Source organism: Schistocerca americana, chromosome 1 (genome assembly GCF_021461395.2).
Source record: "Schistocerca americana isolate TAMUIC-IGC-003095 chromosome 1, iqSchAmer2.1, whole genome shotgun sequence".
Classification (NCBI taxonomy): domain Eukaryota; kingdom Metazoa; phylum Arthropoda; class Insecta; order Orthoptera; family Acrididae; genus Schistocerca; species Schistocerca americana.
The window spans coordinates 169072772-169096643 of NC_060119.1; the positions used below are offsets into that span (position 1 = coordinate 169072772).

Genomic DNA, 23872 nt, shown 5'->3' on the forward strand with positions numbered 1-23872 from the left:
CTTACAACCTCGGTAGTAACATGATTAGGTCGTAACAATCCTAATCCACCCAACAGCATTTTCAACGATTGCATGGAGGACAGACTTACGATTATAATTACCCCATGCAGTAGTCAATCCACCGTTGCCTTTGACAGCATTAGTGGGCCTTTGGATTCCGGGGAGCCCATACCAACATGTTACAAGGATGAGTTGGAGCATCCTGAAACCTTTAGAAACAAGATATGGCATAAATAATGCAACTACTTCGCCATGCTGGATGTCAACTCCTTGCTCAAGATGGGCAAGCTGAAGCATCTGACAGACACTCTGACACAACACAAGATTCCTATCACAGCAGCACAAGAGACCAGGTATACAGATGAACATGCCTTGTAATCTCAGGGTTATTGAATCTTCAAGGGCAAAGTGGGATGAAGGAAGATGAAGAACACCCCTCACTTGGGAACTGGATTCATTGTCAGTAACAAAATACTTGATTCAGTTATCAACTTCCATTCACCTAACAGTCGAGTGTCCCTATTAACATTTCGTTGCTCCAATAAGGTTTACACCATTATGAATGTACATATACCTATTAACCAGGACAACAAGAGAAACCCTGAAGGCACAGAGCAATTTTGGGAAGAACTCGAGGACACTATCGGCAAGATTCCAGAGTGGAATACAGTCATATTACTGGGTGATTCTAATGCCCAGTTAAGGAAAGAGCAGTGGAAGTATAAATATATAGTGGGGCAATAGCCAGCTCACATGTGCACTAACAGAAATGGAGAACGACTTGTGAGACACTGTAAAGCATTTAACATAAGTAATGAAATCAATGGCCTTTAAGCATCTACCAAGAAAACAGAAGACATGGACTTCACCCAATAAACTCCTAGGAGAGATTCAAATAGATCATATGGCCATTTCAAGGATGTCCTGTAGAGAAGTCCCCTAGGAATACAAGAAAGTCTCAAACTCCCAATCTTACCAAGTTTGACTTTGAAAAACTGAAAATGTGCAATATGCTTACAGAGTGAATGCAAGCACTAGATCATGAATGCAACAAGTGGGACCAACTAAGGGACAAATTAGTAAAAGCCACAACAGAAGTCGCTCCACTAAAGAAGCAAAAGAAACATGAGTGCTGGACAAGAACCTGAGACCAAGTGATTGCAAAGAGACAAGCAGCTTGGCTAAGATGGAGCTCACAGAAGTCCGAAACAAATAAGATGAAGTTCATAGAACTGTGCTGGCTAACTGGCAAAATCATCAGGTAAGTTAAACGTCAGTACATTCAGGATCAATGACTCAATTAGATGAAGATTTCAAGAAGAATAATACTAGAAACTTTTACCAAACTTTCAAGAGAAACCTTAGAAGCTACGCCCCACCCAGCTTATACTTCAAAGAACCAGATGGAAACATAGCCTATAATGACAAAGACAACTGCCGCATATTGGCCAAATATTTTGAGAATCTCATCAACTGTGAGTCCCCTAAAACCTCCATTATCTATTAAGACAGTCCCACACAACCAAACTCTCACCCTCCAACAGAAGAAGAAGTGGAAAACATCATTCAGTCTTTGAAGAATAGCAAAGCACCAGGAGAAGACGCTATAGTTGCACAACTGTGGGAGCAGGCTGGAGACAAAGCAATCAACAAGTTGACCGAGATTCTACAGAACATTTGGGACACTGAGAAGTTACCAGATGACTGGACATCTGCTATGATCCATCGCTTATACAGGAAGGGTGATTTGACTGACATCAACAATTATAGAGGGATCTCATTGATACCAGTCACCTATAAAATATTACTTAAGACATTATTGAACAGAGCCGAACCCCAAATGGACCCAAAACTTGGAGATTATCACGGTGGTTTTAGAAAAGGACGTTCTTGTGCTGAACAGATCCTTAACTTGAAGTCAGTATTAAGTCAAATTAAACTAGCAAAATAAACAGTACATAGTTTCTTCATTGACTTCAATAAAGCATATGATTCAATCAACAGACATACTCTTATGAGAATTTTGCAGGAAACAGGCCTGGGCCAGAAAATCCACAGCCTTATCCTAAAGAACCCGAGTAACACTAGATCATGAGTAAAGTTTAGGGGAACACTTTCAGAAACCTTTGACATAAAGACAGGCGTTAGACAGGGAGACGGACTTTCACCTCTTCTCTTCAACTGTGCACTGAATAGCATGATCACAGAGTGGTGAAAAGAAATGGAAGTACAAAATATACTGAGCAATGTTTACCTGGGACGCAAATGGAAAGGACTAGTAGTAGAATGTTTAGCTTTCACAGAAGATGTGGCACTTATAGCAAGCTCAGTGTAAGTAGCAGCTCAATATGCTCAACCACCAGGCTGTCAAGGCAAGACTTCAATTGTCACTAGAAAAGACAAAATACCTCACCAACATCAATGATACTCCCACTTAACTACAGCTGAAACAAGGTCAAATTGAGAAAGTTAACAGATTCAGGTATCTAGGAGAATTGTTGGAACATCATCTATCAAAAGGAACAGTACTAACAACCCAGATTAATAAGTTACAATTAGCATATTGATTAACCAAGAACATCTATAATAAGAAATACCTATCTCACAATTGCAGACTAAAACACTACCAAACAGTTATCCACCCTGAAGCCCTATATGCCTCAGAATGCTTGAATCTGAACAGGAAAGGCTTGACAGATAAACTAGAGATTCAGGAGAGGAAGATCCTGAGAAAAATTCTGGCATCAGTCAAAACAGATGGTGAGTACAGAAGACAATCAAACCAGGAGCTATATATCATACCGAGAAAATCACAGGTGTAGCCAGGAAGAGACATCTCGTTTTCTATGGACATATCACAAGGATGGACCAAACAAGACTAACCAAACGACCTCTCAACTACTGGAAGAGCTGGAAGACACCATGGCTGATAGAAGTCAAGAAAGACATCCAGGAACTGATCTTAACTGAAAGCGACATTAGAAACTGAGTACTTCTCAGAAGCATACTAAAAGAAAAGAGCTTACAGGACAGATCACCCAGTAAAAAGACTGGCGCCCTTTGGACAAAGGAGAAAAAAGGAGAAACATAGCCAGCTAATGTGGGATTACTGGGCAAACATCAAGTCCCTCTCCAGGCTGAAAAGTTGAATATCGTGGTCCTTAGCTGGCCCATTCGAAAAAAGAAGGAGAAGAACAAGAAGAAGAAGGCAGGTATGACTGTTACTAAACCACCAGTTTAATACGTCGTGGTTGCAAAATAATAACATCAATTGTCCATAGAAAAACAGAAAGACTGGTATCTCAAGGAAGATTAGTTTGGGTTAGACAGAAATGTAGGAACACATGAGGCAATAGTTGAAAAGGGAGTGATATAGGTTTGTAACCTATCCCCCATGTTATTCAGTCTGTATATTGAGCAGGCAGTAAAAGTAACCAAACAGAAATTTGGAAAAAGTGTTGATGTTCAAGGAGAAGAAATAAAAGTTTAATGTTTGTTAATAACATTCTAATTGTTTCAGAGATGGCAAATGACCTGGAAGACTAGATGAACAAATGTATAATGTTTAGAAAGATGAACCTCAATAAAAGCAAAACAAGGGAAATGAAATGTAGCCAAATGAAATCACTTGATGTTGAAGGAATTAGAATAGGATATTATACACTAAAATCAGTGGACAAGTTTTGTCATTTGGACAGTAAAACAATTGATGATGGCCAAAACAGAGAGCATATAAAATGCAGGCTGGCAATAGAAGCAAATTGTTTCTGAAGTGTGCAGATTTGTAAATGTAATCACCACTCACAGATTAGGCGTGTTCTGAGTTGCTCACTGCTGCCTAGAAGGTGTACATGAAGCAGTTTATGATCATGGGACTTGTCACCAGTATGTCACCATCCCTTCAGCCGTTATTGCCAGCAGATGAATCTTGGTGGTGCCACTGCTTCTTTATTCAAACAGTTCCTCATTTGGTTTCACGAGTCTGATAGGTCCTGTCCCATGCCTAAGAACCTCAGAAAAATATGAGGAGGTACCAGGGCTCATACCTTCTACACCAAAGGCAGCAATGTTAAACATTTGGCTATGGAGCAGGTAAACTTGTAAGGAACTGAAATAAGGAAGTGAAACATGGAATCTAAATTGTGCAAACAAGAAGAGAATACAAGTCTCTGAAATGTAGTGCTACAGAAGACTGCTGAAGATACGACAGATTGATCAAATAACTAATGACGAAGTACCGAATCAAACTGGGAAGAAAGGAAATTTACAAGAGCAGTTGATTAAAAGAAGTGATAAACTGATACGACAAATCCTCAGGTGTAAAGAAGTATTCAGTTTGGTAATGGACGGAAGAGTTAGTGGTAAAAATAGCAGGAGTAGTACAAGTACAGCAATAATAGAAATTCCTGGATGGACTATTGGTAAAATAAGAGAATAGCAGCCACTCATCTGCTGCAGACTGAAGTGTGAGGTAGAGAGAAAAACAAGGTTTAGCTACAGTAAGCAGATTTAAGTGGAAGTATGTTGTGATAGTTATGCAGAGATGAAGATGCTTACAGATGATAGATTAGCACGGTGTGCTGCGTCAAACCAGTCTTTGTAATGAAGACCACAGTGAAGACATTGTGAAATAGATTTTTTTTCTATTACAGGTTAAGATACAGAAGAAAGCCAACACCAGCAATCATTACACTAGATTACATATCCACAGTATAGGTAAGAGATGACAGAGAAAATAATATATGAAGATATCTGAAGAAATAATATACTGCATGAATGAAACTGAGAATTTAACTGTCAGGGGATAATGGAAATGAAAAGGAGGCTGAATTTCTTATGTGAGTTAATAAAGACTTTTAATTGTGCAAACATGGCATACAACCTAACAGGTTACAACAATATGGGTTGGGGAAAACCCAACAGTTAGTTTTACTGTTATTTATGTGGTAGGAGGCAGAAAATCACTTTGCATTTCACATGACAAAAATGAATTTTATAAGTTGGTACAGTAAAGGTAACCAAAGAAGTGTTTTTCAGGTTTTTGCTCTTAAATCACTTCTTTTCCTGACAAATACTAAAGCTTTTTTAAATATTGCAGTACCCAGAAAGAATTAGTAAAATTCAGTAAAAATTCAAACAATGTGTGGCACAGCACAATAAATAATTCAGATAGTGGAGGAACAGCATGCAGACTGCATGAGTAAATGAATTCCATCATCAGTGTATTTGGATGTGTCCCACAATGATGGTCATAACTGTGTTAGATCCTTTGATGGTGACTGCACTCAGGCAACATGCAACATTGAGTGGGATGCTGAGTGAATATCCAACACCATGAAGAATGGTTAAGAGCACCATTCTGTGTGCAGAATGTAGTATTGACTCCTGCAGCCACCATAGCTGATGCTTAGTGAATTTGGGCATAATCACATAAACCATGTGGAGAGAGATTCCTCTAATATCAGTCAACTAAGTTTGGATTCTCTGATTCCAGCAAATGGGAGCTCCATATCAGGGCTGTTCAAGAAGTTGTTGGGCAAACAACTGTTCATGGTAGCTCAATTGCTAGAAAGTTGCATTTGCAGTAAAATGGGATAGTCAGACATAATTATGAAGTGCAGAGGAAATGCAAACACTGTGCTGTCTTCAGAGGAATGGCCATTTGTCAGGTGCAGCATAGCCTTAGATATGAGCACATAGAATTACAGGCAAGTGTTTAAAGTAGTGAGTAGTTCTTTTTAATAGATGAAAAGCATCATGATGGCTGGGAAAGTAACTTTAAAGTAAAGGTCAGACATACCAACATCAGTTTACAACATGTCAGTACAGGAGACCTAGATGTTTATGGGATACGATCATGTTTGAAATGTTTAATGTCCAAAAAATTTCAGTTTACAGTAACATTACAACACCTTCCACACAAAAGATTATGAACTCTTAGAAGGCCAAGATTGACAAGCAATGATGCAAAAATTAAAGAAAGCACTGTTAAGCCATGGGATTGAAGCAATATTCATCATGTCAGAGCAGAGAAATAAAGGCCTAAACTATTTTCACGTTCAGACTGCAATAAGAGGTTCAAGATGATTCTCTCTTTGTAGAACAGACAGCTGGGAAATGGAAACACTGCTCATTCCTCCAAGCTGTCACCTTTAATGATAGGAGCAGAGTATTGAAATATGTTCATTGATCTTCTCAGCAAATCTGAGATTTATTTAAAGGATTTTGAGAAGTTAAATGAGAACTTCTGTTTTCAATTGATGTTACTTCTGTTTTCAATTGATGTTAATAATGTGGAAACTGAGATACAGTTGGAATTTATAGACCTACACTATGACAAGCAGTGGTGTGACAAGTTTCATAACAAAATTAATCATGCAGACTTTTTTAAAAATGTTCCTCAACAAAAGTTTCCATGACTTTACAAGTTTGTGACTACAATTATGATGATGTTTGGACCTACATACATGTGTGAGCAACTTTTTTCCACAACAAAGAGAATGAAATGTACCCAGAGAAGCTTACTAGCAAACATTACCATACTTAAAAATTTGTCTCTGAATTAGCAGTGCTCAGAAGGCAGTATCAGATATTGTGGCTTTTGTTAAAAGCAAAATTAGTAATATTCATTTATATCCTGTTACTTTATACTTAATGTCTGGATAAATGGTCACACAGTACCAGCTAATATCAATTTAAATTTTGTCCAAAAACAGTAGTCATTATAAAGTGGTATCAGTCATTAGAAAACCATGTTTTGTACTTAGCTATATGATATTTTTCGTTTCATCAGAATATTAAGAGATGTAAGTTTCACTTCACTGTAATTTCTCATCGATACTACAATCTCAGAAAATAAATGTGCCATGAAGCAAATTACTTAACTGTGAAGTAAATCTCAGTACAACATAAAGTTAGCAGCTGTAGAATTAGACTCACTGACAACCATATCTCTTGAGAAGCTATCTTGTTCTGATTCCACATTCTCCTCCCCCTTCTCCACTATCAGTTGCTGGGAGCCTACCATTTGCTCACAGCTGAGGCACGAGCACGAACCAGCTCACATGAGCAGATCAGTGAACAGCCTGCTTCACATCATACTTAATTCTTAGAGCCAGGGATCATGAACAGTTTTATACTTTTAATCACTTGCGTATGGTCATGACAATAATCTGTGGTGGAAAGTTCATTTCAGTTACACATTGCAATCTTCTGAAAACAAACTTCTGTGTATATCAATGACTTATCACTGAATGTACCAGAAAGCTCAAAGCTTTTTTATTTGCTGAAGATACAAGCACAATGCAACAAAATTGTAAAAACTGTCAAAGTGGCACAAAAGTTTGTCTTATTACAAGTTTCGACCCATCAATTAATATACACAAACTTACATGCAACTTCAGTAGTATTTTACAATTTTGTTAAATCATTTCAAGTTGCTGCCATGTGGCCACTAGCATGGTGGAAGTAAGTAAACAAGTATAGCACTTAGTGATTCAGGTAGGAAACTAAATAATGTGCATTTAGACCATATGTGTAGTTAATTTATGAATCTTGTCTCACAAACCATTTAGTAAGCTATGAATTTTCACACTGATGTTCCAATTGAGTTAAATTCCTGCAAGGAACTCCCATATAGAAGAAAAGAGGTTTCCCACAAGGAAGCCTTCACATGGGAATGTTTGAAAGGAACAGCTGAATACATTCATGAACACAAAATGAAAATAGGTCCACAAGTATGGAGCATATTCTCTTTTACAGTTCAGAAACATGTGCTTTAACCAGTAGTGTACAATTTCAAAGTCTATAAGAATTAAAGTAAGTTAATGACAACTCACATGTTTTTACAGAGTGCGTGTTTCCTCTTGAGAAACTACTCTTGTTCTCAATAGGAATACTGAATATCCATTTAACTTGGTTGAATTGGAATTACAGAAATACTGTTAGTATAATGAGACTCAGAACTGTTACCCAACCCAGTCATCCTGATTTGAATTGTCCTTGGTTTTCCTAAATCATTACAGATGAATGCTAGACTGGTTCTGAGTAACAATCCATGGCCATCACCTTCTCAATTCCCTACTCATTACAAGTAATTTGAAAGTAACATTTTATACAGCCCTAGCATTATTATTTTATTATTATTATTATGGAAATTAACATTTTTACAGTCATAATATTATTATTATTATTACAAATTTCTTATGATACCATTATTAGGATATCTGAGTGTTTTTTGACCAAAAATGAAACATACATTACAAACTTAACACAAACAAAACAGGCTGTCCCAAATTAACTTGAATTATTAATGTACCTTTCTTGCCACGTACAAGTTTTTTTAGTGTTTTTATTCATGATCTGGCTTGCACATTTGAGCTTCCATCCACAAAAATTTCACTTCAGTTTGTTATCATAAAATCACAAAATAAATAAATACGAAATAAATTTAAACACCTTTTTGTGTCTACCTAGGAAGAAACTGTGATCAATAAGCACACTAACAATAGACACTTGTGTGGTACAGTATATGAAACTTTATCAGAACAATAGAGAAACATATACTATTGGGGAACAAGAACAGTATGGCAAAAATGATGAAGCAATAGAAAACTGTGTATTTGCATCACTCACAGAAAAGGAAAGGTATAATTCTTATACTTACTGGTCTGAATGGAAAGTCAGTTGGTGGAAATTTAAAATTTGGTCCAAAATTTACAGAAACGGTAGAACTTTTATGCAGTGAAAGTGATGGATAATATGAACCACCATATATATCTGTAAAAGCAACACCCTGTGAGACACCATTTTTGTAAAAGATCAGCTTACTTCCAGGAATAATTTTAAGCTGCTTCAGTTTTTCATTGACTGTATCTTTTTCTTCATAGTAGAGGTGGCTCTTGAATTTCACTAGAGGCTGTAAAGAAAAGAAGGTATTTGTAATGTAACTAGTCTTAACCTAATTTCAAGTAGACTTTTTGTCAACAACATAATTCATGTGGTCTTATAAATCTTGTTTATTGATTTGTACCTCAAGAGGCACAAATCATACATGGGCCAGATGCAAAAACCTGTAGCACTTCCTCCATGTAATAAATGTAGTTATTTAAGATTAATAGCAGATATAAATAAATTGACCAGTAATATATTCTCTTCCACATACACAGGGTGTTCAAAAAGAGTCTTAAATACTTTGAGAGGTGGTAATGCTAATTGAAACAAGAAAAATAAGTCCAATAAACATGGGTCCAGAAACGCATAATTTCTGCAATAAACACATGTTTACAGGAGGTGTTCAACATGGCATCCATTCATGATAATGCATCCCTCTGCCTTCCGGCACAAGGAATGATGCAGCCTTTGAAGTATACACAGCTGTTGTACCTGCTGGCATGCAGTGAAGATGTGGCCCTGTAGTGTCCGCACGTTACTGACTGGCATGGGGTAGACCAATTTTTTCAAGTGTCCCCATAACCAAAAGCCTACAGGATTGAGGTCTGGGGAAGAAGTAGGCCAAGGTGTGCATCCCTCCCCCCCCCCCCCCCCCCCCTTACAGATATTCACACACATTGTGATGGTGAACGTGTGCTGGTGCACCATCATCCATGAATCACATTTGTATTCGTTGCTGGAATGGCACAGCCTCCTGAACGGTGGGCAATACATTAATGAGAAAGTCCAGATAATATGCCCCTGTTAACATTCATGACAGCATATATGATTGTATTAATCTATTGCCAAATACGTCTGCCAATGCGTTGATTGAGAATTAGCACTGATGCCCTCTTTAATGAATTGATCGGGGATTTTCATCTGCCCATACATGCTGTTTATGTAAATTCACAACGCCATCTCTTTTGAACCCTGCCTCATCGGTAAATAAAATCTTGTATGTGAACAGTGGATCTGCAGCACACTTCTACCACAGCCAGTAACAAAACCACCATCTGCCATCACGATCCTTTGACCTTACAGCCTTAATGCACTTTATATGACATGGGGTACAGAAACTGTTCCCAAATAAGATACTGAGACATGCCTTCTGCAGCTGCAGCTTCTTCTAATCAATACACAATGCTCCCTGGGGTTTCTTTCAATGAATGTAGCACATGGTCCTCCATGTCTGGTGTGAGGAGTGAGCAGGGCCTTCCACCGTCAGTCTTTCGAGATGCAAGGGTACCTGTGTCCTTCAGAAACTGGAAAAGTCTGCCAAACAGCTTGTCAGAGGGTACTCTGCACTGTGGAAATTTTTCAGCACAGAGGATTTGGGCTCATAGGCTACATTCATTTACTAAAACATAGCAGAATATCATGTCTGCGATTTCACTTGTCAGTTAGTAAGCTACCATTGCTAATAAGTGGTGGAAGAGAGAAAATGTAAATGCACTACACCATTTGTATGTACAAACAACACAATAACAGTAAATAAATAAGTGAATTCACATTTGAAAGAAGGTAAAACACCACAATATGTACCCAGGGTTGACAGTATTGTACAATAAGGCACACAAACATGGTGAAAACTAATGTAGGCTACAGTATGACTCAAACCACACAACTGACTTCAGACCACCTAATGGTACGAAGAGTAATGTGAGTAAACATTATAATACCCTGCTGACACATTTGATAAAGCACAAATGCAATGACTGTGCTAATATCTGCAACCAATTGTCGCACAGCTCTTCCTATAAACACATGTTTATCTTGGAAAGTACGCATTTCTGGACCCATGTTTATTGGACTGATTTTCCTTGTTTCGATGAGTACTAGCACCTCTCAAAGTATTTGACACTTTTTTTTAAATATCCTGTATATTTCATCAGGCGTGTAACTGCTAACATTTTTGATGAAGCTGCATAGAATGGAGTTGAGAGAATCATTAAATCAGCTTCAAAACTGTCTTACTGCAAGACTGTGAAACTACAAGGAATGTGAAATCATACCATAAACAAGTTGCATGTAACTGCTTTCAAAATACAACATGTGGGGTAGACTTTAGGCTGCAATGTACTTGATGCAATTTTATTAGTTGCTTTTCCTCCATTCTGACCATCACCATCTTCATTCCCTATTCATTATGCATTCATATCTTTATTTATTTTATGTAATAAAATGTTTAATGCATATGTGATAATGTTAAAAGTGGTTCTTCTAAATAAACAATTAAACCAAAGCAAGTAACTATGTCTGAGTTGTTGGTAATAAATATCTGTTATGATTATAATCTTGGGGAGAAAGTGTAGTGCACCTCCTTTTTCACATCACATTTTAATGTTGGATGTTCTCCAGCAAACAATATTACTTTGAAGGCACTAATATGATCTAAGGATAGTTGCTAATGACAACTTAAACATAATTCTATGGAGTACCTGTGCAATTTTGTTGGTGAATAAAAATATTTTAATAAAAGAAATCACAACATACTTCTCTGTTGCAACATTATGTCATATTTTAAGTAGCATCTTTTGCCCCCTTTGCCTATAATCAGTGCTGATAATACAAGTGCCATTTCTGTCACCAGTAACCTACTGCAGCACTACAATATGAAAAGCCGAGGTTGAGAGGTGAAATTCTGATTCAAGACACTGCAGTGCAAAATCTCCCAAGTGGGCTTCTTGTCAAAACTGACTACTTATGGTGGGTGCCCACCATATGACAGCAAGTAAATCAGCTGCCAATCCTGTCATGAGTAGGTTTGTGATGTCAACAATCAATTGATTATGCTGAGTGTAGTCTTCTAACATCCTGAGTGTTAAACAACTGAAGGTGGCATCATCTCCTAACATAAGATGTAAACCAATTCTCATTTCAATCACTCATGTTATAGTAAAGATGACATGTTGAGTTGCAGACAGGCACAATGAAAAGACTGCTCAGTCATGTATACACAAGTTGTGCTTGCTTGTGTAAATGTGTGTGTGTGTCTTCTTTTCTTTTCTGACGAAGGCTTCAGTCCAAAGCTAAGTCTATAACAGCCTTTATGTTGTGCCCATCTGCAACTTAACGTCATCTTTCCATTGGGTAGCAAATCTATCCTTTTCATAATATTTTTGATATTTCAACCTGGACTTTACATTGTTTCGTGTTATAGTAATTGATTTTGCAGTTTTACGTCTTTTTAATCTTCATTTAATTGTTTGTTTTGTTTTCATAACACACTGCAAAGATCACATGAAAAATTTATATTTTTCCTGCATCAGGTTTTGCAATATCTGGGCAAAGAAAAGACCTACATTGTAGATAAGAAAGAACATAAACCAATGAATTTTTTTTTTTTAATATAAATAGTTTCAGCAGTAAAAAATCAGCACTACTCAAGGAGAAGAAAGATGTTGGATGTTAATTGGCCCTTCATAAGAAAACACGGCACAAAAGGGTAAAGTAAAAAGGTGCAGTGTAGTGGTTTCTAAATACAGTTTGATGTGTTTATACAGGGTGCTACAAAAAGGTACAGCCAAACTTTCAGGAAACATTCCTCACACACAAATAAAGAAAAGATGTTATGTGGACATGTGTCCAGAAACGCTTAATTTCCATGTTAGAGCTCATTTTAATTTTGTCAGTATGTACTGTACTTCCTTGATTCACCACCAGTTGGCCCAATTGAAGGAAGGTAATGTTAACTTTGGTGCTTGTGTTGACATGCGACTCATTGCTCTACAGTACTAGCATCAAGCACATCAGAATGTAGCATCAACAGGTTAGTGTTCATCACGAACGGGGTTTTGCAGTCAGTGTAATGTTTATAATGTTTACAAATGCGGAGTTGGCAGATGCCCATGTGATGTATGGATTAGCACGGGGCAATAGCTGTGGCGCAGTACGTTTGTATCGAGACAGATTTCCAGAACGAAGGTGTCTCAGCAGGAAGACGTTCGAAGCAATTGATCAGCGTCTTAGGGAGCACGGAACATTCCAGCCTATGACTCGCGACTGGGGAAGACCTAGAACGACGAGGACACCTGCAATGGATGAGGCAATTCTTCATGCAGTTGCCGATAACCGTAATGTCAGCATCAGAGAAGTTGCTGCTGTACAAGGTAACGTTGACCACGTCACTGTATGGAGAGTGCTATGGGAGAACCAGTTGTTTCCGTACCATGTACAGCGTGTGCAGGCACTATCAGCAGCTGATTGGCCTCCACGGGTACACTTCTGAGAATGGTTCATCCAACAATGTGTCAATCATCATTTCAGTGCAAATGTTCTCTTTACAGATAAGGCTTCATTCCAACGTGATCAAATTGTAAATTTTCACAATCAGCATGTGTGGGCTGACGAGAATCCGCACGCAATTGTGCAATCACATCATCAACACAGATTTTCTGTGAATGTTTGGGCAGGCATTGTTGGTGATGTCTTGATTGGGCCCCATGTTCTTCCACCTATGCTCAATGGAGCATGTTATCATGATTTCATACGGGATACTCTACCTGTGCTGCTAGAACATGTGCCTTTACAAGTACGACACAACATGTGGTTCATGCACGATGGAGCTCCTGTACATTTCAGTCAAAGTGTTCGTACGCTTCTCAACAACAGATTCGGTGACCGATGGATTGGTAGAGGTGGACCAATTCCATGGCCTCCATGCTCGCCTGGCCTCAACCCTCTTGACTTTCATTTATGGGGGCATTTGAAAGCTCTTGCCTATGCAACCCCAGTACCAAATGTGGAGACTCTTCGTGCTCATATTGTGGACGGCTGTGATACAATACGCCATTCTCCAGGGCTGCATCAGCGCATCAGGGATTCCATGCGACAGAGGGTGGATGCATGTATCCTCGCTAACGGAGGACATTTTGAACATTTCCTGTAACAAAGTGTTTGAAGTCACGCTGGTACATTCTGTTGCTGTGTGTTTCCATTCCATGATTAATGTGATTTGAAGAGAAGTAATAAAATGAGCTCTAACATGGAAAGTAAGCGTTTCCGGACACATGTCCACATAACATATTTTCTTTCTTTGTGTGTGAGGAATGTTTCCTGAAAGTTTGGCCGTACCTTTTTGTAACACCCTGTATGTATATATTTTGTCAAGCAAATAATTATTGATGTTTTGAAATGTTTGAATGACAATTTTCCTCTTCCTGCAGTTCTCAGTAGTGTGGTGAATTTATCATACGACCTTTATTAAAAATGTACACTATGAATTTTGCTCTGGTTATTGCTAGTTCCTTAATTCTGTTACTATTTATAAGAAGTTTGGTCCCTCGCAATCTCAGTTTCATCATTCAGGTAGCAAACTGCACAGCAAGCAGCTCTTGCAGCCGCGTGGTCTGAGGCGTATTGTCACGGTCCGCACGTCTCCCCCCATCAGAGGTTCGAGTCCTCCCTCGGGCATGGATGTGTGTGTTGTCCTCAGCGTAAGTTAGTTTAAGTTAGTTTAAGTAGTGTGTAAGCTTAGGGACTGATGACCTCAACAGTTTGGCCCCGTAAGACCTTTCCACAAATTTCCAATTTTTCAACTATTACAATATGCACCACTCTGACACCGACATGTAAACAAAAACAGTCATAACATGCACCACTCTGGCAGCAACTTGTAAACAAAAACAATCACTCATAATAGGCAAATCTTATTACAGGAATAATATGCAGTAGACTCACTTGCCACACCAAGTCAATCACTCTCTCTCTCTGCTCTGTAATGTTAGATAGCAACCTCTGGAAGGTCTGATGATAGAGTACAATGCTAGCACAGGCACAAGTGTTTTGGAGCACACTGTTTGAGTGTCACTGTTGAGGGCTCCACAGCAGACAAACCCTCCGTATTCTCATGATGACCCACAAATATTGTCAATTATGACTGAAGCAAGCACAGAATCATTGAGATGGAGCAACGAGAATGTATCACCAAGCTAGATGAATTGCATTTCTCATTACATCAGGTCAGTGTCCCTGTCTGGATACATCATCATCCTGGCAAGCTGTGGCTCACAATATTCACAGAACTGTAGGAGCAGTCTTATGTTATGGAAGACATCAACTGGGTTTCCATCATACAAGTGATAGTAATCCAAGAAACCATGACATCTGTGGACTGTGTGAAGATACTGTGGATCATCTGCATTCATTCATGCTTGATATCTCCCGCACTGGTGAATGTGCTTCCCAGCAGGAGATATGCGTCCATGTCACAGGGCCAGAATAGTGCTACAGTGGCCTGAGGAGCAATTAAGTTAACTAATGTAGATGTCTTGGCCACCAATTATGACTGCATTGAACTAGAGGAACACGTCTGGAGCACTGACGGGGGCTACCTTCACATTCACAGTCACCAGCCCATAATTCATAGGATCTGCATGATCTGTGGGTACACATCTGCTGCCATATGACTCCAAGAACCAACCAAGGGCTCATAAAATTCATACCACATAGAATTGCTGCTGTATTGTGTTCCGAAGGTGGACAACAAGCTGGAAGTCAAAATGTTTAAGCCAATCAGTGTATATCTGTTAAAGGAAAACAGCACAGAAATTTCACTATTAATGATAAATGTCAAGACTAAAAAGCTTCAGAGTCTTATACAAAATTAAACTAAAACTGATCTTTATAAATGCCACAGTACAGAAAATGGTTATTAATGATGTAGCTGATGGTGTATCATAAATATTGTCTGCTTAGTAAAAAAATAGTTTGACCTTTCATCTATACCAATTTTGAAGGAAAAAGTGCACTACATTATATTTGAAATTTCTAGAATAGAAATGTTTGCTCAGGCAGCTATGTATGAAAAAGTACTGGGTGGTTACAATTAAAGTGTAGCAACTCATGGAGGCACACTGTGGGCTGTAATTATTGTATGGTAGTAAAACTTGGCAGATATTCTAATGCTTCAATGTGGAACTGATCTGCGCTGGAAAAAAAAAAAAAAGAAATTAGTTCCAATTTTGGTCACCTTGTGTAGACCTGGCACGGCACTGTAAATGAAAAAAGAAACACACAAATGTTTCCATATGTAATGGATCGTGGAAGGAACATGAGCTGACAAGGCCAAACAAGTGAGAAAGTCATAACATTGATTTTATTATTAATTACCCCTTTTACAATTTGTTCAACGTGAGCACCGGAGATGTGGACAAGATGCTGCATAGATGTGAGTAAATGCAATTTAATTATAACTATCCAGTATATAATTAGTTCGGGGATAGTGACCACATTATGTCTGCATAACTGATTTTCCCAAAACTCTGCAACATGTAATTAAATTTGTAGGTAAAATAAACATTGAGCATAAATGAAACACAATTTTATTTCTGAAACCCTGACTTTACTGTACACGCAACAGAGCATTAACTTATCTATTTTTACGCTGCTTTTCTGCATATTTTTGTGTGCTTTGTAAAAAATGTTCCAGTGCAATGTTCTTTTGCAATAGAAATAAATTGAAAATTATTAATCATTTCAAACAAAAACTACTTATGTCATGTTTCATTCCATAACCAGCATCAATGGTGCAATACAGCAGCGTAAAGACAACACTGAGGCAGCATGGAGGGTTGATTGTGAAGACAGTGTAGCGTGACAGAGCAGCTGCACTCACTTACTGCTGGAAACAGTTATTATAATTCACCACTGGCTGTTACAATAAATAAATATCCTTGAACAAAATATAGCACTACATGAGTCTGAGATCTATCTATTAATCAGTTATATAAAATTACATTCTGGCCAACGTTTGATTTGTAATAACAATCAGAATGCTGTTTCACATTGACACTGGACATTGTATGAAAACTGAATACACATTCTACATTTCAATTGATTGAACTGACACATCACAAAAGAAAACATTGAGAAGAGCTTTGGAAAATTGAGAGAAAATGCATCTGATGACTCTTAGGTGGGACACCTGGTAGTATACTTCAATTAGTTCAAATGGTTCAAATGGCTCTGAGCACTATGGGACTTAACATCTATGGTCATCAGTTCCCTAGAACTTAGAAACTACACTCCTGGAAATTGAAATAAGAACACCATGAATTCATTGTCCCAGGAAGGGGAAACTTTATTGACACATTCCTGGGGTCAGATACATCACATGATCACACTGACAGAACCACAGGCACATAGACACAGGCAACAGAGCATGCACAATGTCGGCACTAGTACAGTGTATATCCACCTTTCGCAGCAATGCAGGCTGCTATTCTCCCATGGAGACGATCGTAGAGATGCTGGATGTAGTCCTGTGGAACGGCTTGCCATGCCATTTCCACCTGGCGCCTCAGTTGGGCCAGCGTTCGTGCTGGACGTGCAGACCGCGTGAGACGACGCTTCATCCAGTCCCAAACATGCTCAATGGGGGACAGATCCGGAGATCTTGCTGGCCAGGGTAGTTGACGTACACCTTCTAGAGCACGTTGGGTGGCACGGGATACATGCGGACGTGCATTGTCCTGTTGGAACAGCAAGTTCCCTTGCCGGTCCAGGAATGGTAGAACGATGGGTTCGATGATGGTTTGGATGTACCGTGCACTATTCAGTGTCCCCTCGACGATCACCAGTGGTGTACAGCCAGTGTAGGAGATCGCTCCCCACACCATGATGCCGGGTGTTGGCCCTGTGTGCCTCGGTCGTCTGCAGTCCTGATTGTGGCGCTCACCTGCACGGCGCCAAACACGCACACGACCATCATTGGCTCCAAGGCAGAAGCGACTCTCATCGCTGAAGACGTCACGTCTCCATTCGTCCCTCCATTCACGCCTGTCGCGACACCACTGCAGGCGGGCTGCACGATGTTGGGGCGTGAGCGGAAGACGGCCTAACGGTGTGCGGGACCGTAGCCCAGCTTCATGGAGACGGTTGCGAATGGTCCTCGCCGATACCCCAGGAGCAACAGTGTCCCTAATTTGCTGGGAAGTGGCGGTGTGGTCCCCTACGGCACTGCGTAGGATCCTACGGTCTTGGCGTGCATCCGCGCGTCGCTGCGGTCCGGTCCCAGGTCGACGGGCACGTGCACCTTCCGCCGACCACTGGCGACAACATCGATGTACTGTGGAGACCTCACGCCCCACGTGTTGAGCAATTCGGCGGTACGTCCACCCGGCCTCCCGCATGCCCACTATACGCCCTCGCTCAAAGTCCGTCAACTGCACATACGGTTCACGTCCACGCTGTCGCGGCATGCTACCAGTGTTAAAGACTGCGATGGAGCTCCGTATGCCACGGGAAACTGGCTGACACTGACGGCGGCGGTGCACAAATGCTGCGCAGCTAGCGCCATTCGACGGCCAACACCGCGGTTCCTGGTGTGTCCGCTGTGCCGTGCGTGTGATCAATGCTTGTACAGCCCTCTCGCAGTGTCCGGAGCAAGTATGGTGGGTCTGACACACCGGTGTCAATGTGTTCTTTTTTCCATTTCCAGGAGTGTACTTAAACCTAACTAACCTAAGGACATCACACAACACCCAGTCATCACGAGGCAGAGAAAATTCCTGACCCCGCCAGGAATCGAACCCGGGAACCCGGGCGCAGGAAGCGAGAACGCTACCGCACGACCACGAGCTGTGGACTGTGATTGATAGCTCAGCAATTAATTTGACAGGTCCAGGTATCAGCCAGCTGCAGCTTTTTCTAGGATTTATGAGTTACCTGTTTTGTAGGCAAGTGCAGATATTTGCTAGGCGAGGCAAGTACTCAAGTTTAGACAGGGGAGAGCCAAAGATGAGGTGATTTCTATCAACTGCATGACCATGTAGAATGGTATGTACTAGCCAGCTATGCTTCCCCCTTCCAGTCCAGCTATGCTTCCCCCTTCCAGTTATGTCTATCATTACAAAGTTATTTTATCTCAGCAGTGTAGAAGTAGTGAAACTAATGCAGATTCCAGTCTTCTCTCTTTCTTTCCTGTTTAGTGTTTACTTAGTTCACCTTCTGTGTTTTAGAAGTAGTTACTGAAACAATTATGTATGGGTTCTTTTCTGTGCAGTACTTGATGTAGGCTTTTATATTATTTTTGAACAGTTTTGTCATTCTGTCCATTACCGACAGATTAACTTCAGACATGTTCCCAGTCAGGATCTATGAACAGTTCCATTTATTGATAAATTTCATACTCAAAAGTTAATAATAGGTTCTTACAACAGTCGCTGGTTTACAATCACTTCTTTTTTGTTTTGCGGACTCCTCTACTTTGACTACTTCCACTGCTTTCTATCTGTCTTTTAATAATCTACATTAATTTTTTGCTCTCTACCAATTCTTTGTCTGATAATCTCTTTTCAAGCAGCTCTTCACATCTGTTTCATTTTTGTATTGTATATATTTTTCTGCAAAATCAACCTCCTCTTCCTTTAGTTTTAATTGCATTTCATACAAATAAGGAACTTAAAATACAATATAACAACCAAACTATGAAAGAAGTTGACACAGCCAAATTCCTGGGACGAAATGTACACAAGAACTTAAGCTGGAATACACATATTGACTTCCTATCAAATAAACTAAGCAGTTTTGCATTTGTAATGTAAATACTAGCAAATTCCACTGACTTGAGTATATGTAAAATTGCTTATCATAGTTATTTTGAATCTGCCATTAGATACAGGATAATTTTCTGGGGAAGTTCAAGTAGTGCATTTCAAATACTGAAACTGCAAAAGAAAACTATCTGATACATGTATACTACACAGGGTTGGGTCAGGTTGATTTGGGGGAGGAGACCAAACTGTGAAATCACTGGTCTCATCGGATCCAGGAAGGAAGCCGGCCATGCCCTTTCAAAGGAAACATCCTGGCATTTGCCTGAAGCAATTTAGGGAAATCACGGAAAACCTAAATCAGGATGGCTGGACGCTGGACTGAAGCATCATCCAGTGTGTTAATCACTTCGCTTGGTATACTACACATTAAACAAGTCTTGTCACCCATTATTTCAGAAACTACATATCTTAACCGTTCCCTCCATGTACATTTATGAAATTATAATCTTCCTACATAGCAAACAAAAATTATTTGAGGAGAATAATTTTAACCAAACATATAACACAAGAAATAAAAATAATTTTATGCTAACCACACACTGGTTGAAATTAAAAGCACGGACTCCGCAGATATGAGAATGACAATATACAACAAGTTAACGGGCAAAAATATATTTAATATGAAGCCAGAAATTTTAAAAACAAGATTCTGTGAGAGAAATGCTACAATTCAACAGAAGGATTCATAGAGGATGAAATGATAATTTGAGCAAGGGGTAATTAAGTGTTAGTTTTATTGCATGTGTGTATAACAATACTGTATTATTATTGTGATGCTGTTTGTTAACATTAGCAGCTCTTTGTTTATGGTGAAATTTTACCACAGTTTGATGTGTCTCCTGTACTTGAAACAATTTTTTTAGATTATATATGTTATGAGACAAATAAACCACAATTCACAATACAGGCCATCAACATTAATATTAGAAATTAATCATTGACTAAATGTTTAGATTAAATGTTTAGTTTTTCATTTGCACTCTGTATATCAGCATTGTCAATTATGGAAAAAATAAGAGTTCTTCATATTTACACACAGATTTTACATATTGTATCCATCTTTTATTTCTATTTATTTTCTGTCAGAAAATTACAATTTTCTACTAAGACACAGCTGAAGGCATATGATTACGAATGTACCTATTTGCTTAAGATACTTAGAAACACTGTTTGATAAGGAGTTTTGAAAGATGAAGCAATTCTGTGAGTTTAGGGGGACAAATCTAGCAAGCTTTGATACTTTCTCTTGTTCTAACTCTTTTTGTTCTTTTTAATTATTATCATTATCAAACAGTTATCATAAATTTAAGCCAAGATTGGTTTAGTACAAAAAATTTGTGCTAGCAAGACACTTTCAATCCTTTCATGCGAACCAGACAATTATTATTTAGTGTATTTTATGACGACACTGCTAACGTCACTCAGCTTAATCAGAATTATATAAGGTATTGATAAATCAATGAAGATCACAGTTCACTAACAACAAACATGGTATTAATATTACACATAATTAAAAACAATGTCATTGGAGAGAACAAATTTATCTTGATCTGAAAATGACTTTTAACAAAATTATCTGAAGACTTGTCCTGATATTTCCTGCAGTGATTTAAGTGAACAAAAAATGCCAAGTCATTTAAACAGATTTCTAGCCCAGAAGAAATTATTTCCAATACAGTAAAGGTATTGTGACTCATCCGTGGGAACTGTTTCACTACACTGAAGAACAGTGATTGCAATTTCCAAAATGACAAATGTTAAAAACTCCATAGGAATGGAATGAGCTGCTTAACATTCCTCTTCCTTCTTTTGCCCTACCAAGTAACATGATGAATGCTACACATGCTAAATAAAAATGGTATGGTACACAGAAATGTAGCATTACTTGGCCTACATATGCCATGCTGAGGGTTAATCGCTTTAAGATTGTAACTGTATCACACTGTGGTAAGCCAAACATTATGACAATCTGAAATGATCCATAACAAATATAAAGATTAAAAACAAAATCTACAAAATTAAACGTGAATTGCTAGAGCTGTCACAGTAATGTTATCACTTGCTAATGGCGTGATCCTACATCTTCAGGTTTTTTATTATCAATCACAAAGTTGAACGTAACATTCTTTTATTGATAAAATCAATTTTTCATTAGATGTTACTCATGAAAAAGGTACCATATGTCTCATGAAAGAGGTACCATATGTAGAAAACATTAATTTCAATACAAAAGAATTTCTGTTACTCACTCTATCTTTGTAGGGCTGAGGTAAATGATTTACTTCATTTGAGTCGGGTAAAACAATCATGAATCCAAGCACATCACCTTCTCCATACGCAGGACTGTAGTGTTTACCACGACACTCATGAAATCGTGTACCCTTCCTGTCAAGATTTGCAAAAACTTAAATAAGGCATTGCTAATACACCAAAAATGTTTCAATTTATCGTTTTAATTGTAACACACACATTACATATTATACACACCAATGAGAAGGACTGTATTGGGGCCTATGTTAAAAACATTGAAATAAATGTAGTTGAAATAATTAAAAACTATATATATATATATAGTAATAATTGAGAATCACTTTCAACAAAAGTCATGAACTCCCTCTCCTACTTCCACTGTTACATCCAGTTCACTCATGCAGAGTCTTCTGAACTTCAAAACTGATAGTGCTATTGTTGAATAAACACGGATGGTAACAAAAGTAAACAAAAGACTGAGATATACATCAGACATAATTGACTGGCTGAATGCTTTACAGAAAAACATTATGAACCAGCAACAATTGAACACCTAAATCTCCTGCTTAGCTATTTGGATAGAAGATCTGACAAATCTCACTTAAATAATGACAACAGTTGAAATAGAGCATAAATGCCACCTTTCCTAAGAATGAAAGACATACAGGTAAAATGTGAAATGCAATGCCCAAACAGGAGTGCCCCTTGGACAGGCTGTTGCTTCTTGTCATTCATTTCCTCCCAGTCACCTTCCATTTAACACATCTAACATGACACACCTACGTCAACAGCAATACAATTCAATGCAAGTAAACAGCACATTGTGCTAGGGTGTGTCTTATATACGTTGTACACTTCTTTTACATGTTGCAGTTACTGAGTGACTCCTCACAAGAACAAGTACACCTATCCTGCCTCTGCAGGTGGAGAAGATCTGTATTTTACAGACTACTTTCTCTGCTGCGTGTGTTTCCACAGAGTGTGCAAGAAACTGAGAATAAAAGACAGATCCTGTGAAGTCTTATGAAAATTTCTAATTAAGTAGGCATACAGAAAATGTGAAATGTGTTTTAATCGTCTCATAATGTGTACAATTTCAGAACATATGTCATATGTCAAGGTTACAATTGCTTAATTGAAAATTTGTCACACTTGTAATAATGCTTTGTGGAGAATTTACTTATTTAAAATTTGTCAAACTTATAATATTTACATTTACTATAACTATCATAAATTTTTATTCCATTTCAGGAATCCAGCTCAAAGCATCACTTCATCCTTCATGAAATCTTCCACTGAGTAGTAGCATCGTTCGATTAGAAAATCATGTAACTATTAATTATGTCACACCCTTTTATTGTGTTGTGAATTTTCATGGTTATATACTGAGCAGCCTGAGCACACAGTTTTAAGTGATGTGGGGTGAGCATAAAGATGTCTTTTGTTGTATGAGGGTTCAAAATGATTTTTTTTTAATAGATCACCTCTGCTGCATAGGAAAAGAACCACCTCAAAGATGTATAAAGAGGGTACAGTTAATATTTTTAGGTTTTTAAATAATGATTGACATGCTACCCTCAGCTGTGCAGAGCACATGTTGCGAATGATTCTTTTATGCAACTTTAAAATCCATGTAACGTTTCCCGAGTTTCTCCAAAAAATTATGCCATATTGAATAACAGATTCAAAGTAGCTATCGTTATCCATTTTCCTGGTGACCACATCAGTGGCACAGGCTAGAATTTCCATTGCAAATGCAAGGCTGTTTAATTTATTTGCTAGATATTCTATACGAGATTTCCAACTCAAAGTTCTATCTAAGTTTATACCCAGGAACCTGATACCCAGGAACCTGACTGAGTCAAGTTCTTCCATTTTTTGATTGTTGTGAGAGATACAGATTTCTCCAGTTTTTAACTGTTTGGTTTTAAAACTCATCATGTGGGTTTTTGCAATGTTTAGCCTTAAGCCATTTAGACTGAACCGTGTTTCCAAGCTACTTAACGTATTTGTGAATCTCTGGGGTATATTGTCAAAATTTTCATTTTCAATTAGTGCAAAAGTATCAGCTGCAAACAAAATTAAATGAATATTTACATCAAGAGGCCAGTCATGCATAGAACATGAATAAA

At 38.4% G+C, this 23872-nt stretch overlaps 1 protein-coding gene across 4 annotated transcripts in view; it reads right to left on the reverse strand.

Annotated features, from left to right (window-relative positions):
* Nucleotides 1-23872, reverse strand: part of LOC124620972 (set1/Ash2 histone methyltransferase complex subunit ASH2-like) — a 119385-nt gene that overhangs the window by 3660 nt on the left and 91853 nt on the right. For all 4 annotated transcript variants that reach the window (XM_047147107.1, XM_047147109.1, XM_047147108.1 and 1 more), the window contains exons 9-10: nt 21740-21875; nt 8666-8917 (exon numbers count right to left, since the gene is read on the reverse strand). In XM_047147107.1, coding sequence (XP_047003063.1) covers nt 8666-8917; nt 21740-21875 — 388 coding nt within the window. The remainder of the gene's footprint in view (nt 1-8665; nt 8918-21739; nt 21876-23872) is intronic.